Source organism: Durio zibethinus, chromosome 13 (assembly GCF_047325235.1).
Source record: "Durio zibethinus cultivar Kanyao isolate XHJ-2024 chromosome 13, ASM4732523v1, whole genome shotgun sequence".
In the NCBI taxonomy this organism is placed as follows: Eukaryota; Viridiplantae; Streptophyta; class Magnoliopsida; order Malvales; family Malvaceae; genus Durio; species Durio zibethinus.
Window position 1 is genome coordinate 24,797,670 of NC_143174.1, and position 15,012 is coordinate 24,812,681.

The 15,012-nt window shown below is 33.5% G+C and overlaps 3 protein-coding genes and 1 pseudogene across 6 annotated transcripts; 2 read left to right on the forward strand and 2 right to left on the reverse strand.

Annotated features, from left to right (window-relative positions):
* The first annotated feature begins 187 nt into the window (after positions 1–187).
* On the forward strand, positions 188–4,635 carry LOC111303333 (uncharacterized). 3 transcript variants are annotated; one of them, XM_089742249.1, is made up of 7 exons: positions 188–328; positions 1,613–1,726; positions 1,912–2,898; positions 3,263–3,436; positions 3,896–4,038; positions 4,193–4,303; positions 4,390–4,635. In XM_089742249.1, exons 3-7 carry the CDS (start codon positions 1,912–1,914, stop codon positions 4,466–4,468), a joined length of 1,494 nt encoding a protein of 497 aa, XP_089598375.1. In that variant the 5' UTR covers positions 188–328; positions 1,613–1,726; the 3' UTR covers positions 4,469–4,635. The 3 variants fall into 3 exon arrangements, with proteins under 3 accessions (XP_089598375.1, XP_089598376.1, XP_022755247.2); XM_089742250.1 differs by lacking the exon at positions 1,613–1,726 and having other exon boundaries at positions 194–328; positions 1,883–2,898; XM_022899512.2 differs by lacking the exon at positions 1,613–1,726 and having other exon boundaries at positions 195–328.
* A 558-nt stretch (positions 4,636–5,193) lies between these two features.
* Positions 5,194–7,633, reverse strand: LOC111303335 (uncharacterized; annotated as a pseudogene). The gene is made up of 5 exons (XR_016326781.1): positions 7,191–7,633; positions 6,295–7,113; positions 6,142–6,221; positions 5,943–6,014; positions 5,194–5,587 (listed from the first exon to the last, which is right to left on the reverse strand). The product of XR_016326781.1 is annotated as an uncharacterized LOC111303335 (transcript).
* Positions 7,634–11,329: 3,696 nt separating this feature from the next.
* On the reverse strand, positions 11,330–12,337 carry LOC111304237 (uncharacterized). The gene is made up of 3 exons (XM_022900768.2): positions 12,052–12,337; positions 11,836–11,951; positions 11,330–11,748 (listed from the first exon to the last, which is right to left on the reverse strand). The coding sequence occupies exons 1-3, from the start codon at positions 12,217–12,219 to the stop codon at positions 11,457–11,459; spliced, it is 576 nt and encodes a 191-aa protein (XP_022756503.1). The 5' UTR covers positions 12,220–12,337; the 3' UTR covers positions 11,330–11,456.
* A 1,163-nt stretch (positions 12,338–13,500) lies between these two features.
* Positions 13,501–14,437, forward strand: LOC111304239 (uncharacterized). The gene has a single exon (XM_022900769.2). It carries the CDS (start codon positions 13,743–13,745, stop codon positions 14,259–14,261), a length of 519 nt encoding a protein of 172 aa, XP_022756504.2. The 5' UTR covers positions 13,501–13,742; the 3' UTR covers positions 14,262–14,437.
* The last annotated feature ends 575 nt before the right edge of the window (positions 14,438–15,012 follow it).

The window sequence follows — 15,012 nt, forward strand, 5'->3', positions numbered from 1 at the left end:
TCTCTTACCCCAATCTTACGTAAGCCCACATTAATAATTCATTTCCAAAAAAAAAAAAAGCTTTGAATTGGGTCTCTCCTTCTTCAATTATCAACATCATTAACACTTTTGAAAAAAGAAAAACCCACCAATCACCACAAAACTCTTATTTTCTCTCAAAAGCTTTTGAAGAAGAAGGGATAGAAAAGAAGGTGTTGAAATGGGATCGAGTAGCAGTCGACTGGGGACGAACCCATCGTGGGGGAGATTCAATCGCCGGCCTAATCGGTGTTCCGGACTCTCTTCTCTCTTTCTCTGCGGTAGCTCTTCTTCTCATGCTTCTCTTGAGGTAATTGACTATAAAAAATTTGGTCTTTTTCTTTTTATTGGATCGTTCGAGATTGGTTGTTAGGTTGCTGAATTATATACAAAGATTATTACTTTTGGACTTTTTGATAAAAAAAGTCAATGCCCCTTTGCTTATTTTTTCTTAATTTTAATTTTTAATAAATTTTTGGCGATCTGGGTTTTGCATAATTCATAACAAAATCACTTCTTTCCGGTAAATTTAGGATTTTTTATAAAAAAAAAATTCTTGCTCTTTTGCTTTAATACATGCTTGAAGTAACATGGTATATGATTTGTTTGTTTTCCTCTCAAGTCCTCTGGCTCAAGTCAAGTCAGGATAGAGATAAGCTATCAAGCTCTTTACTTAGATATTATTTGTAAATTATTGATTTTTATGTTGGTCAATTAATCATGTTTGGGGTTCCTCTACTGACTTTATTTCCTTGATCGTTTTTAGCATTTTTTTGTCTGAAATTTCTTGTGTTCTGTAATGGTCGGTTCTTTTTAAATAGCGCCTTACTTGATGTTGTAGCGCTCCCTCTGAAAGACAAGAAATTGTCTTCCTATCTATCTATCTATCTATAAGTTAAATGATGCAGTTTGAGAGGGCCCGCCTTTTTTTTTTTTTTTTTTGGTATTTTGGACCTGTTTTACTGCCCCAGCAGTAGGTTCAACAATGTGTTCAACATAGCTTTATCAGGGGGAATGCTATTAAGGAAAAATGAAGAATCTAGTTCCTTGCGGGATTTGGTTCTAATGCTGTGTCGGAAATTGATTTCAGCTAAAGGATATTTACTAGTTCTTGCAGCCCCCTTATCTCAAAAAGTAAGCTAGTCTCATTATGCTGTCACACGAAATCTACACATTCCACTGTCCCCTTTGCTTTAGGCCAAAAATAACAAATTGTTCCCTTTGCGTGCAAATTTTTTTAAGTCAGTCTAATATTCTTACTAGTTAATGGTGGAGTGTGTTTAAATTTCTGAAGTATCTTTTTCTTTGAATTTCTCTCTGTCGAAACAGAAGTTTCCCTTTCACTTTTCTTTGTCTGAATTTTATTTGGAGGGAAGAATTGAAAAAGAAGTGCAATGTTCTTTTGCAGTATATTATATTAGTGGGTAGGTTTGTAAATTAAAACTGCTTATTGCTTAAATCAGCACCTCAATTATTACTTGGTTAGATTGTTTTTCATCAATTTTTGTACTTTTTCTTTTAACAATAAAAGCTTTGTACTTGGATAAATTCCATGAAGTAGCTTAACTCTTTTAGCTTTCCTCTCGGTTCCAAGATGTGGACAGAAGGCAGCACAGAATCTTCTTTCTGGCGGTGGGTTGAGCATCTCATAATTGTTGCTCTAAACCTGGGGCCACCAAAATAACTCTATGAAGTCTTCATTGAGGATGTAAGAGTCAAGTGAATTCTGTTAGCTCCAGCTAATGTCATGTGGATTGCATGTTCATGAACAAGTTTATGTCTTGGAAGTTATTTTCTTCTTTTTTTTCTTGTATTTATATTGCAACTTAAGCATTTCACATGGAAGCTCTAGAATATGCTGCAGGAATGATACAATACATTATTTTGGTGTAGATGGAAGATTATCAAGATGAAATTCTGGTGAAGTCTGCAGAACACTGTGAACCAGTTACCAACATGATCCAAACCCCCCAGGAGGAATCTACTTCCATCTGCAGTATGGAAACAAGGTTCAGCGGCACAGGTACTGAAACTGGAATTTCAGCTGAAAGCAGAACTGCAGCCAGTGGGGATCCATCTACCGAAAGTGGTTCAAGAGATGTAGAAACAAGTAATTGTACGAGATGCTTAACTGAAAGTTTGGAGTTAGTTGCTTCTCAGGTAAGCGCTGATTATAGTCATGGTGAATCTCATAAGGATAGTAGTACTTCAGCTAGCACTTCCTTTAAAGAACAACAATCTTCAGACACTGTCTCAGTAAATCTTTCGAATAATGAGGATGCAGTCGGTGGCTTTGAGAATGCAAACAAGGATGCATCTCAGATCTGTCCTGAGCCAAGTATTTTGTCTCCTCAAGGGCTTGAAGATTCACATTTGCATGGGATACCTGTTGAGAATCAATTGGGTGAACTAACAACGGTCCAAAACTCTAGTTCTGATTCTGCTTCTCATGCCTCTGAACCAGTGACTTTTCAATCACTAGGAGCTGAATCCATTCGAGAGGCAATGCCTTCGGGTTTAGGATTTCTCGTATCCAATAGGGAACAGGGCTGGGGAGATGGAAGTGTGCTTCATGTTGACGTTGTGAGTATCTCTTCCAATATTTTATCTGGTGGCAGTGCTGGTACAAGTAATCGTGAAGCCAGGAGGAATAGTAGAAGATTGTTTCGGGATGCATTTTCAAGACGCAGTTCTAGAAGATTTAATGATTCCCCGTCCATTTTTCTCTCAACAGATGATAGTGATGATATAGGATTTCATGATAGATGGCTCCTTGATTTCAGTGGTGATTTCTTGTATGATGGGGCTGGAGGTGATTCTGGTTACCTCAGCAGTAGAATTCACAGCTTGAATGAACGAAGACGACACTCAAGATCAGAGGTATTAAATGGCAAAGCACTTAGAATTTAGAAGTTTATGCAGCTTGCTTTTAGTAGATAGAGATATATCAAAACTCACTTTCCGTAACTAGATTTATTTTGGCTGCATTATTCCTGGATGTTGGGGTTTATGGTCTATTGTATCTTTGACCAATGTCCCATTTTTGTTAGAGCATCTTTTATATCTGGTTATGCATGCATGAAGAATTTAATTGATCTAATCATGTGACAACATTTATCAAGTTCTCTTTTCCTTTTGGGCATTTAAGGTGATGCATATATATTTGTGTGTGTGTTTGTGTTCAATTTGTCTTTCTGTTCCCTTATGTAACTTCTATGAACTTATCCCATTTGTCTCTTTTCAGATCTGGGAAAGGCTGCGTGGTGGTCATGATGAAAATAGTCGGCAAACTACATTTTGTCCATCTGGACTCCACCCTGATGGTACTTGCTCGTGTGATTCTCTCTTGATGACTGATGAGTCTAGTGCTCGTGCAAGCATATCAAGAATAGTTATGCTTGCTGAGGCTCTATTTGAGGTAGTTTACCTCCATCAACTTCCATCACAAATACTTATGTCATTTTGTGTTTTACTGTCCCTTGTTCCATGAGAAGTTGATTTGTATTGCATACTTTACCAAATTGTAAAGTTACATATTAATTATGTTGTCGATATGGAAAAATGAATCTGTGTAAGGACTTTAATGATGTTATAGTTGGATTATATGTGTTAAAAATGCCTTTTCTTCCCCATTTCTTGCATTCCTTTGCATTTGAGATGTTTATCTTTTTCTTATTGAGAAAGATTTTATGTACAATTTCTAGTATAACAGGGGGAGTGTGTGTATGTGAGACATGAGATTTTGCAATCTGCTGGTAAAATGGAGCGTGCTAATGATTAACATTTCTGCTTATGGTGCATTAGATATTGATAAACACCTATGGAGCTCCACAAGCTTACCTCATTTCTTCATTCTTTCAAAATGAAAATTTTGTAGGTTTTGGATGAAATTCATCGTCAACCAGTGTCACTTTCCCTATCTATGGTGTCACTTCCAGCCCCCGAATCTGTAGTTGATTCTTTCCCTCTCAGAAGTCACAAGAAAGTGGATGCAGCTGAGGGTGGGGATGCAGTTGAACAGTAAGTTCTTTCTTAATACTTGTAGATTGAAGATTTCGTAACAATTTGCTCCCAAAAAAGTAAAGGGGAAGGATTGATTATATTTAGTTTCCTCTTTCCTTAGTAATTTGTGTTTCTTTTTTTTTTACTATTGAATATGTTATTAATGTTATAGGTGTTATATATGCCTGGCTGAATATGAGGAAGGGGACAAAATAAGAGTTCTGCCTTGCCAGCATGAGTTTCACATGTCTTGCGTGGATAAATGGCTTAAAGAGATACACGGGTATCATTACTTCTTCCCAATGCTTCCCCTTCACACTGCCTTCTTTTTCTCTTTTTGGGAACTGAACTTTTCTCTATGGTTTACAGGGTGTGCCCACTTTGCCGAGGTGATGTTCGTCAGGGTGTGGAGTCCTCTATCTCAAGCTCTGAGATTCCCCCTCTTTGATAAAACCGTACATATGTAAAGACTGCTAAATAGTTGTATTTTCCCCTCTTACACAAATGTTAAATGTTGTATTTCCTGTATAACATGTAGCATCTTTTCCTCATGATGAGGCTACGTTTAATTACTTTTACATACAGCAAAATGAGGAAATGGGATCTTTTTGGCCATGCTTTTTACTCTGATGGCTACAGCTTTAGTGTAATTAACATGGGAGGATTATTAGATCGATGCTACTTATTATCGTACAGATGTCGTTTCAATCAAACCAGGAATGCATGAAGGTTTGCATTAGATGTGTCTACAGATATTGATGAGTTGAAACTTCAGAGAGTGATTGTTTACCAATCACCATAGATGCATCAACCTTTGCATTGTACTGAAGGTCGAGTTGCAATGTGAGTTCAGCATCCACAGCAGATAGCTGGATGTTTTAATGACTTCTGATTACTGTTTCGAACTGACTCCCTAGTTTCCCTTTGGTGGTCTTAATCCATTTATTTGTTTTTATGGTAGAAATTTCCTCGTCAAATTGCAGATTGATCTTAAAGGATTGCAATGTTGCAAATGCTTTGTCAAGAAAGCCTCGGGGACAAAATCTAACCAAAGCTGATATAGGCTTTTACCTCCTTTAATCGAAGAACCAAAATACTAAGAAGAACAGAGTTCTTCTTTCATAGTTCATGCATTGCTACATTTTAAACACATAACAGCCAAGACAATACTACTTCAGAAGTACTTGCAAATGTCTAATAGCAAGACAAGATACAAATAAACGGTACAACAACACTTGCTTTTTCAGCTAACCCAGCAAAGAAGAGCAATGCCTTGGGTTCCAAAAGGGATTCTGGTCTTGAAAGAAAGATGATTCAGGTCTCAGTTTGTTGTCAGGGTAATCATAGGAGAAAGGATTATTTCTCAAGTCCTTACCACTAGTATGGTTTATTATCAAAGAGATTTGGGTGACAGTTCTCATCATCTTCAAAAGTTGTCCATCGCTTTGAGTTAATTCTATGCTTCTCTCTGGTTGCATTTCTCATGTTCTCCATCTCTCCTACATGGTCCTTGAATTCTTTCTTCACCACATCCAACACAACATCTCCATAGCGATCACACCATGACCTTAAAAATTGGCAAAGAGAAGACAGTTAGAATCTACCATATCTTTCAAATAAAAAAGCAATGTAAATAAAAGATTCATGGCCTACTGACGTGATCCGATTTGTTTCCTATCGGAGAAAGTATTAATGAATCTAGTATCTTTAAAGGCAACATCTTATAATTGTATGTGCAATATCATTCTCCACTGCCTATAAACACAAAGGGAATAATTCTCGCTGCCAACCGTCCTTATTGCTGAGCGATCTGTAAATCTAATGTAAGTTCTTGGTGAGGCCTGCGACACGCCCTGACCTCCCTTCACTTAAACATTTCTTGTACCAAAAAAAGTAAATAACATATATGTAAACATCCTTACTTGGGAAAGAACTTTTTGAGGTCAGCCTTGTCCACCGGAAGTGTTGTGGAAATAGCTTCAATTTGGTCGTTCCTAGTGGAATTACAACAGACACAAACTTAGGCAAATGTGCTAAATATGAGCTCTTATGAAGCATACATTTATCTCACCTTCTCAAAATATCACTCCAAATGAAAATTGATGGAAAGAATAAGCTTACGAAAATTTAAGATTCGGATTAGTAGTGGAAAGCTCTGCTTGAATTCGTGATAGCTCCTTCTTTATTTTGTCTCCTAAAACCTGCAAGTGTAAATCAGGTAGGACATTAGATACGAGCTCCAGGTTTTTAACAATATAAGCCATTGAGATGGACCTTATCAATGAAGAAATCCGATGGAGCTCCATTTACATGCAATTTCATCTTAATCTGTTTGTTGTCTGGCCCCTCTCCGATGGGAGTTGCAACAAGCTGGCATGACCCCAGGAATGCTTCACTATCTGATCTTTCATTGAGAGGCAAAGGAGCTGTCTCATCCTCTGAATCATTTCTCTTCCATTTCTTGAAACCATCAAAACCCCATTGCTTTTTTGCTGATTTTGATGCTTTCTCCTCCGAACCAGGGCCATAATCACCACCTCCACCACCATGTCCCTCTCTCTGCTCTCTATGAAACAGAGTTCTAAGTGGTTTTCTTTTTGCCTTATCAGTACCGCTACCATTTTCCTTCATGGATTCCGTTGGCAAGGTTTCTTCTTGCATTAGAATTGATTTTGTTTCACTTTCCTTACGCTTCAAATGACTATCCCAAAAAGGGTTTTCTTGGGAACCCATAATAAAGGCTGATGATTTTGAATCTACATCGAATATGCTCTTTTCTGATCTGTTTTTACTTGGCTTCTGAGATGATCCAAAGCCAAAAACTGAGGCTGCTCCTTTGATCTGCTTCATTGTGGAGTTGTTCTTTGGTTTATTCTTGGAATGCAACATATTGTCTCTATTAGTGATGCAGTTTTCATCCTTCAAGTCAATGACAGACCATTCTTCTTCTTGATTCTCTTTCGAGTCTTTCGGGTTCGCAACGATTACATCTCTGGCCTCAATGTCAGCTCCTTGTACTGCTAACCGCTGCAACAAAGGCCTCTTTGAAGAATGGTACTCCTCCTCTGATATGCATTTTGCATAAAGCAGTTCCTACAACAGGTGGAAACCAAATTAGAATCTACCAACAAAAAGAAAAAAGATAAATAAAGTGGCTGTTAAATATTTACCTGCAAGAAGACCAATTTATCTCTCAGAATGATAGGCTGCTCAAGTTCAGGTGGAGAAGCAATAAGAGTCTCAAGCAAATGAGTTCTAAAAGCTGCAACCTCAGCTTCACCCAAAATCCCTTCTTTATGCAGACCCATCAAGTTCAATATCTGGTGAAAGGAATCCTGCTGCCATTTCAGATTATCAGATTGCAGCTTGGAAAGCCTGTGTTCAGCAGCCGGCAATCGCCTTTTCTTGAATGAAAAAGGGAGGATTGTTTTGCAAAGAGAGGTGATGGAGTCATGGAGAGTGGAGTAGTATGTGGGTGTATAACTGTACACCATTTTTGACATTTTGGCTTGTTGATGAGAGCTTGAAAATGGGTTGATGCAAGAACTTAGAGTGATGATTTTAGTTCCCACAGCTTTGATTTTTGAAGGAGAATAAGGTGTGGGGTTGCTGTTGTTGTTGTTATGTTGTATAGTTTTCAGATTTTTGAATCTTGGGGTTAGCTCAAAACGGTCACTTGAGACTAGCCGTTGAGAGTTGAATTATTAGTTGATGAAACGCTGTCGTTTTCTTCCATGGTTAATTTTTTGAAATAGTGATCCATAAATGATTAAACGTAATATTGCAGTGAAATTCTCAGAAAATTACAAACCAATAAAAACTCTCACTTTCATTGTTGTTGGAGTATTTGAATTTTCTTTTTTTTTTTTTGGTTTGGAGTGCTCCAAATTAGATTAAGCAGAGAAGTGTAGTTTTTGATAAGGGTGAGAAAAAAAATCAAAAAATTTAAAAATTAATTTAAAATTGTAGTGTTCAATTTGATTTGAATCAATTTTTTTTATTTGATTTGGATCAAATTTGGATATGAAATATATATATTAAGTTCAGATCGGATTCTGGATTGAGAGCTAAAAAAATCTCTGAATCGAACTGAATTATATATATTTTTAGTTTTATATATATTTTAAATTTTTATAAAAATAAAAATATAATTTTATATCAAAATATATTAAAATATATTAAAATTTTTATTAAAATAATATATAAAAATTAAAAAAATTAAAAATCAATAAATTGAACTGAACTAAATCAGTACAATGTAATTTAATTCGGTTTAGATCGAATGAAAATTCGATTCGAATTTGAATTAAATTTTAAAATTTCATAATATGATACAATATCAAAAAAAATCGTAGATATCCGATTTGAATTGAATAATTATCACCTCTACTTTTTTAAGACTTGCAAATCTAATTCAAACCGGAAAAAGATTTAGATAAAATTTTTTAGGTAAAGTTTATAAAATTTTAAAGTAAAAATGATCAAATAAAAATTAAAATAAAAAATAAAAATTGATAAATTAAAAAGTCTCGTTATATAAATCAAGTACACAAACTTTAAAAAAATTTGAAAATAATTTTATATAGATTTTTAGATAAATATTTTTAATAAAAATATTAATAAAATTTTTACCATTAAATAAATATCGATCAAATTTAAATTATAAATAATATTTTTAATAATTTTTTATATATTATTAATTTACATATTAAATTCTATCAATTTTTATTAAATTAATTTTTTTAAAAAAATTTCACAGATTTCACTTCATATAACTTTTTTCCTTCAAACCATGCTTATCACTAACCTGTCTTAAACTCTAAGAATCAATAACCATAAGCCTCATAAAAAATATTGGCCAATTTAGGAATTAGATCCGAAATCTTCAATATAAAATCTCAAAGAAATGCCCGAATCACATTCATGTGAGACTATTTTTTTTTTTTTTGGTGCTTTTCTTTTCTTTACTATTTCCTCCCTCGCATTTTTCTGTGGTCTGTAATGGGGTGATCTTGTCTCCTTAAAACTTTTGACAAAAGGAAATTATCCTCGATAAGATGTAACATGACACTAGTAGCAGAAAATGACATTCCACTTTCCCAAAGTAATATTTAGGGTTGGCATCGGGTCGGATTTGAGGTGGGTTTTGCTCGCTCTGAATTTGACTCGATTTAATGCTTAAAAAATCTGAATCCGATTTTACTTGAAAATTTTTTTGTTTTTTCATACCCGAATCCGAATCAGATCCGACACTATATAAACCGTACCCGATCTGACTCGACCTAAAATTAATAAAATATTATTTTTTAAATATAAATATTTAAAAATATCATTATATAAATATATATATAATTAAAAAATTAATTAAAAAATTATTTATATATATATATCTGGTCGGGTAGGGTCGGGTTTACTTAAAACCCGACCTCGACCCGACCCTGATTTTATCTTCATGCTACCTGACCCAACTCTGACCCAACCCCCGATTTTCAAAAAAAAAAAAACCGACCCTAAAAAATCGAGTCGGACCGAAACCCGCCGGATACGAATTTTTTTACCTTCCCTAATAATATTACATTTTGGCTTTTCAGCCATTAGCATATTTTTTCTTTTCCACACAGCATAAATCACCTACTTTCTAGTATGACAAACTAGATGCTACTTTAAAAAAAAAAACCCGAATCAACTTATTGCCATCATTAATTCTAATCTTCCATTTATCAATCTAAATTATAATTTAACGAATAAATAATTATTTTATTCGATTATCAATAACATAATAAATAATAGTAAACACATAATTTCATGAATATTTATTTGTTCAGTTGATCAACTGATTAAGGTTTTTAATAATATCTTTGATAAATTTACTTATAAAAAAATAATTTATAATTAGTCATATATATAAACTTTTGATTTTGTATAATCTGTGTGCTTAATTTGAGTAGGTGAAAATGATTTTATACATGCAGACGATGAGATTACACGATAGCTAATTTATCTTCCAACAAATAAAAAATCTGAACCTTATATTTTACTTAGTTGTCTGAATTTCAAGGGTAGGACAAAAGAATGAATGCACATTGATGTGCAATAAAAAGAATCACTTTACAATGAAGAAATGTCCCGTTCAGCTGGAATTCTCTTAAGGCTATTTCTATCAAAATCAAACCATAATAAGGAAACCATCCTTTATTTATTTAGGCACTGCATCTGAATTTTCAACATGAATAAAAAAAAAAAACAAAAAGAAATTGTCTCATACAAATATTGATTATAGCTTTATTTGAAAATGTAAGTACTATTATTTTTAGATGAAATAGTGGAGACAGTTTTTTTTTTTGGGTTGTAATTTTCACTGTAATTGTGTTTGAGTAAGGTGACTTGAATTCTAAGGGAAAATGGACCATCAACATTGGTGATGAGGATTGATGTTTCCAAAAAAAAAAAAAAAATCAAATCTATGTGATCTATATGATGGAGAAAACAACTTTCTTTTTTTATGTCATTGTTGCCTTTTTAAAACCCCAATTAGAGCTTAACATATGTTTGATAAAATGTACCAAAAAGAAATATAAGAAAAAAAATACCAAATATATACTAACTTTCCAGGAAAAAGTGACAATGGATACGATTGGAAAAGCCACCACCCCCCCCCCCCCCTTTTTTTTTTCACGCCATAAAAGCAAACTTTTAAATGATGCACCTTGTTGGGTAGGTTAAAAGAGAAGGAGTACACTTTTTCACAAACGTGTATCATGTAGCTAAAATCTATAAATCTATAATTATACTTAGAAGTAATATTTTAATATAAATTCAATCAATTCTTGCGAAAAGCATTTTAAAATTAAAATTTTGAATATATTAAATCGATCTAAAAATATATATATTTAAAATTATTTGAAAAAAATTAAATTGAGATAAAATCCGAGAATACCACTGAACTTATCACGAAGATTTAAAGGATTGAAGAATGGTGTAGTGCAGTAGTGGAGTAATCTTAACCACCGACGACACAATATGTTATGCGTAAAACATTACTATAAAACGTTCTACAGCCTGATGTAGTTGTGTTGACTGTTGAGGCCCTGGTTGATTTAAAAGTTAATTTAATTGTAATTTATCTATAAATGTATCTGAAATAAATATTAAAATAAAAATTGGTTGATTATCATCAGTTATTAAACACATTTGAAATCAGCACCTGAGCAGTTATGTCAGAGCTTAGTTCATCAACTCCCTCCATTTTCAATATAAAAAACATTTAAAACGAATCTATAAGTAGAAACATGAGAACAATTACACAATGTTAATTAGAAATTTTAATTTCACATATATGAAACAAACAATTTAACATGTCATGTGATGCATTTTTGGCATGCCAACCTTACAGTAATTCTTTTGTTATTCTTCAAGGACAAGAAAATTGTTATTCTTCAAGATAGGATTTCCGTTCTACAACAAGGGCAATGAGCATTATTCTCTAGCCATGGGACCAGGCACCTTGAATGAAACCGATGTGCGCATGGGGGATGAACCAGGCTCTCACCAGTCTTGAACCGTTCCAAGCAAATCGCACACTCATCTTGATCCGAGGCCTCCCAACTCAACTTGGACCAACTGAACCTCTTCTGACCAAACTTCTTTGATCCAAACACTTCTGTATGCAACTGCCCTTGAATCAAAGATCTCCCATCCATGCACTTCAAACTTTCTTTGCTGGTTTGCCTGATTTTCAATGCCCAAAACAGGGTAATAACTGCAAAAATAAAAAACTATTTAATGTAAATTAATAAATATTCTGCCATTTAATACCTTTTGGGTTCTGGTTTTCTTTGTGATCTCAGCCTCTCATCTAATCTTTCCTTGGCTTCTCTCGCTACCCCTCCCAGCTTCTCATCCTGATGAGCTTGAATTAATGTGCTCCTTTGCTTTAATTATTTTCTCCAAATAAAACCCAAGTTAGTCCCGATCATAATCTCCTCAATATGGACCCAAAAATTACTTTATAATCAGGAAAAGACGAAGTACCTGTGAAGAAACAGAGCAATGATGAGTTTCATGGCTGCTTTTATACAAACCAAAGGAGGACCTCCTTGTCAAGCCAGCAGCAGACACGCTTGGTGAATCAGATGGCCCTTCGCTTCGATGGAACCGTCTTCTTCTAGCATATTCAACACCAGGAAGCATACCAGCCATTGATAAAAGGTTAAAAAAAAAAAAAAAAAACTCTGAAGTCTTTTATTTGTTATATTCAGGCTTCAGGGTCTATATAAACAGATTTTGTCTTCCTGTTTAAAGCTTATCCTGAAACAAGGAGGAAATTGAAGGAGTGATTATAAAGAGGAGAGAAAGCGTAAAGAACCGAAAGAAGAAAGGATACCAAAAAAAGGGTTATGATTGAAAGGGATTGAATCAATAAAAACAAAGAGAAATAACAGTTGGTACCTGATCGAGATTAGTGGGGGACAAAAGCGGGTCCATGGCATTGATTATTGAAGGAACAATGTTTCACAATCATTTTCGACTTTAATCCATTGAAGATAGAAGAAGCTGTGACATGTTACTGTCATTCTGTGAAAGAGCCCTAAATTACATGACATTAATAAAAAATTTAAAGGACAAGAGAAAGTAAATGAAGGAAGGAAGCAAGGAAGCTTCATGGTAACTTGGCCATCTACCAGCCCTCCACCAGAAACACCGCTCTTACGTACAAAGGGTGAGCCACGTGACTAACCCAATTATTTATTTAGATTTATATAAAATATTCATTCAACTTAAATTAATTCAATTAATTTATATAATTATTTTTAAAAAATAATATTTAATTAATTTAGAAACGGAAAATCAACTATATCAATACAATTTTCCATTTTGTGTGATCAAATAAAACTGCATCAACACAATATCCATGTAATTAAAATAACTAGACAATATTAGATATGTGACTCAAATTTTTATTTCATGAAGATTAATTTATGTCACTTGTAAAGTTGAATTTAGCTTGATCAAACAAGAGTATATCAATACGAAGCCTTTATAATAAGAAATAAATTTTAGATTTTACACATTTCAAGGCTTTTACCATAATGTCAAAACAAATTAGTAAATATACAATTGAATATTTTGATGGAGACCTAGTAAACTAGAAAAATCAAATAAAAAATACATAAATTTCAAAAGTAAATGTTAAAGAATTTTTATAAGAATTTATTAAAGTGATATTTATATAAAAAATTTTATAATTAATAATCTATTCTTAAATTTGAAAAACTAATGCATTAACTAAAATATTATTTAAAAAAGAATTCATAAATACCTATTAATCAAATTCAATTTTAAATTAAATGCTACCCAAAATAGTTTAAGCTTTAATTCATCTTTTTTCTTGTTTTGGAAAGTACAAACAATAATAAATTGGTGAAAGACATATAATCCCACCATTGTTTCCTCAAACACTTTTGACGAAAAAGAAAAGAAAGAAACGCAGAGCATAAATTCAGGCTCAACGAATTTCTAAAATCACAAAAATCGCAAAATCCTGACCTCCATCGATTTTTATTTCTGAATTACCCAAAACACCCATTATTTCAAACAATAACCGTCCACTCGTTTCCGTACCAATCGTGTCCTTTCTTGTAATTTCATGTCGTTCTCACTCTATAATCCACTCCTTCCAATTTCTCCAATTTGTAAGAGGAAAAAAAGAAAAAAGTGAAACAATGAGTGGCGAAAACGAACCAAGCTCTCCAATTTCTCCATCAACTCTTAAACAAAAGCTGAAATCTTCTCTTCGTCTCCCATGGCTTCGCCACCATATCCACCATCATCATCACCATCAACGCATAGCGCTAAGTGCTTCAACCACTCCTGTTCCGACCCCTAGTCCAAGCCCTAGGGATGACAACCATAACAAGCCAAGGCTAAGCAGGACATCTTCTTCTACATGGCTTAAGTCGCCGGAGTTAAAAGACAAGTGTCGTAATTTGATTAACCGCATTGGACATGGACATGGTCCTGGCCACCGTCATAGCCACAATAATGGTCATGGTCATCACGGCCATGGCCATGGGAGACGACACTCGGCGGATTTTCGATATGATCCGTCGAGTTACGCGTTGAATTTTGATGAAGGGTGCGACGATAGCCAACTCGATGAGTTCCCTTTCAGAAACTTTACTGCTAGGTTGCCACCATCTCCTACTGCTACAACTTCTAGGGAAATCACGGCTTATACTTAAAAACAAAAGATTTGGGTGCTTTAATGGGTTTATTATGTCCTTTTTTTTTTTCGAATTTGCATGGAAAAATGATGGCTTAGTAAGGATATGGTGGTAGGGATTTTTATTGTTTAAAAAAACTGGAATTGTATATATATATATATATATATATATATTTCTTTGGTTGTTTTCTAGTTCATTAGTTTTGAGTTAATCTGATTTGAAATTCTGGGAATTATTAATAGTTAATGAATCCTTGTCTTAATGGTACGAGGAAGAGGGTTTGGGCTGTTTAAACTTTAAGTTTGAATTTTAATGTATGTGAATTTGATTTAATTATATATTTTTTTGTTAATTTAATTAAATTTATTCATTAATTTTTATATTAGATATATTTGATTTTTAATTTATATCAGTGTAAAAGTGAATTTAATTACTATGATTATATACTTAATTTTTTATATCATCATAGTTGTTGAAAATTGTTTGATTTTGATTCTAATTTCTATTCATGATAGATCAATGATTGTGTTTGATGGAGCTGATTAATATATTGAAGAGATAGTGGTGAATTTTTGCCATTGTATAGTAAATCAATATTGAATTTTGTCATGGTTTATTCTTTCAGTTTCATTAAATTTTAACATTGTAATTTTAATTTTTGTTGATTTTTTGGACATGAAATATTGAAAATGATGAAAATTTATCATTTTCATTAACAAAATATCTTGTGAAATTAATATTATAATTACATTATCCTTTATTCTAAAAT

Bases quoted from the DNA above. Each gene is read 5' to 3' on its own strand.
- LOC111303333 (XM_022899512.2), top strand. From the start codon at position 200: ATGGGATCGAGTAGCAGTCGACTGGGGACGAACCCATCGTGGGGGAGA. The intron at 329-1,911 runs GTAATTGACTAT...ATTTTGGTGTAG, and splicing joins CTTCTCATGCTTCTCTTGAG to ATGGAAGATTATCAAGATGA. The intron at 3,437-3,895 runs GTAGTTTACCTC...AAAATTTTGTAG, and splicing joins TTGCTGAGGCTCTATTTGAG to GTTTTGGATGAAATTCATCG.
- LOC111304237 (XM_022900768.2), bottom strand. From the start codon at position 12,219: ATGGCTGGTATGCTTCCTGGTGTTGAATATGCTAGAAGAAGACGGTTC. The intron at 11,952-12,051 runs GTACTTCGTCTT...AAATAATTAAAG, and splicing joins ATTGCTCTGTTTCTTCACAG to CAAAGGAGCACATTAATTCA. The intron at 11,749-11,835 runs GTATTAAATGGC...ATTGAAAATCAG, and splicing joins AGAAAACCAGAACCCAAAAG to GCAAACCAGCAAAGAAAGTT.
- LOC111304239 (XM_022900769.2), top strand. From the start codon at position 13,743: ATGAGTGGCGAAAACGAACCAAGCTCTCCAATTTCTCCATCAACTCTT.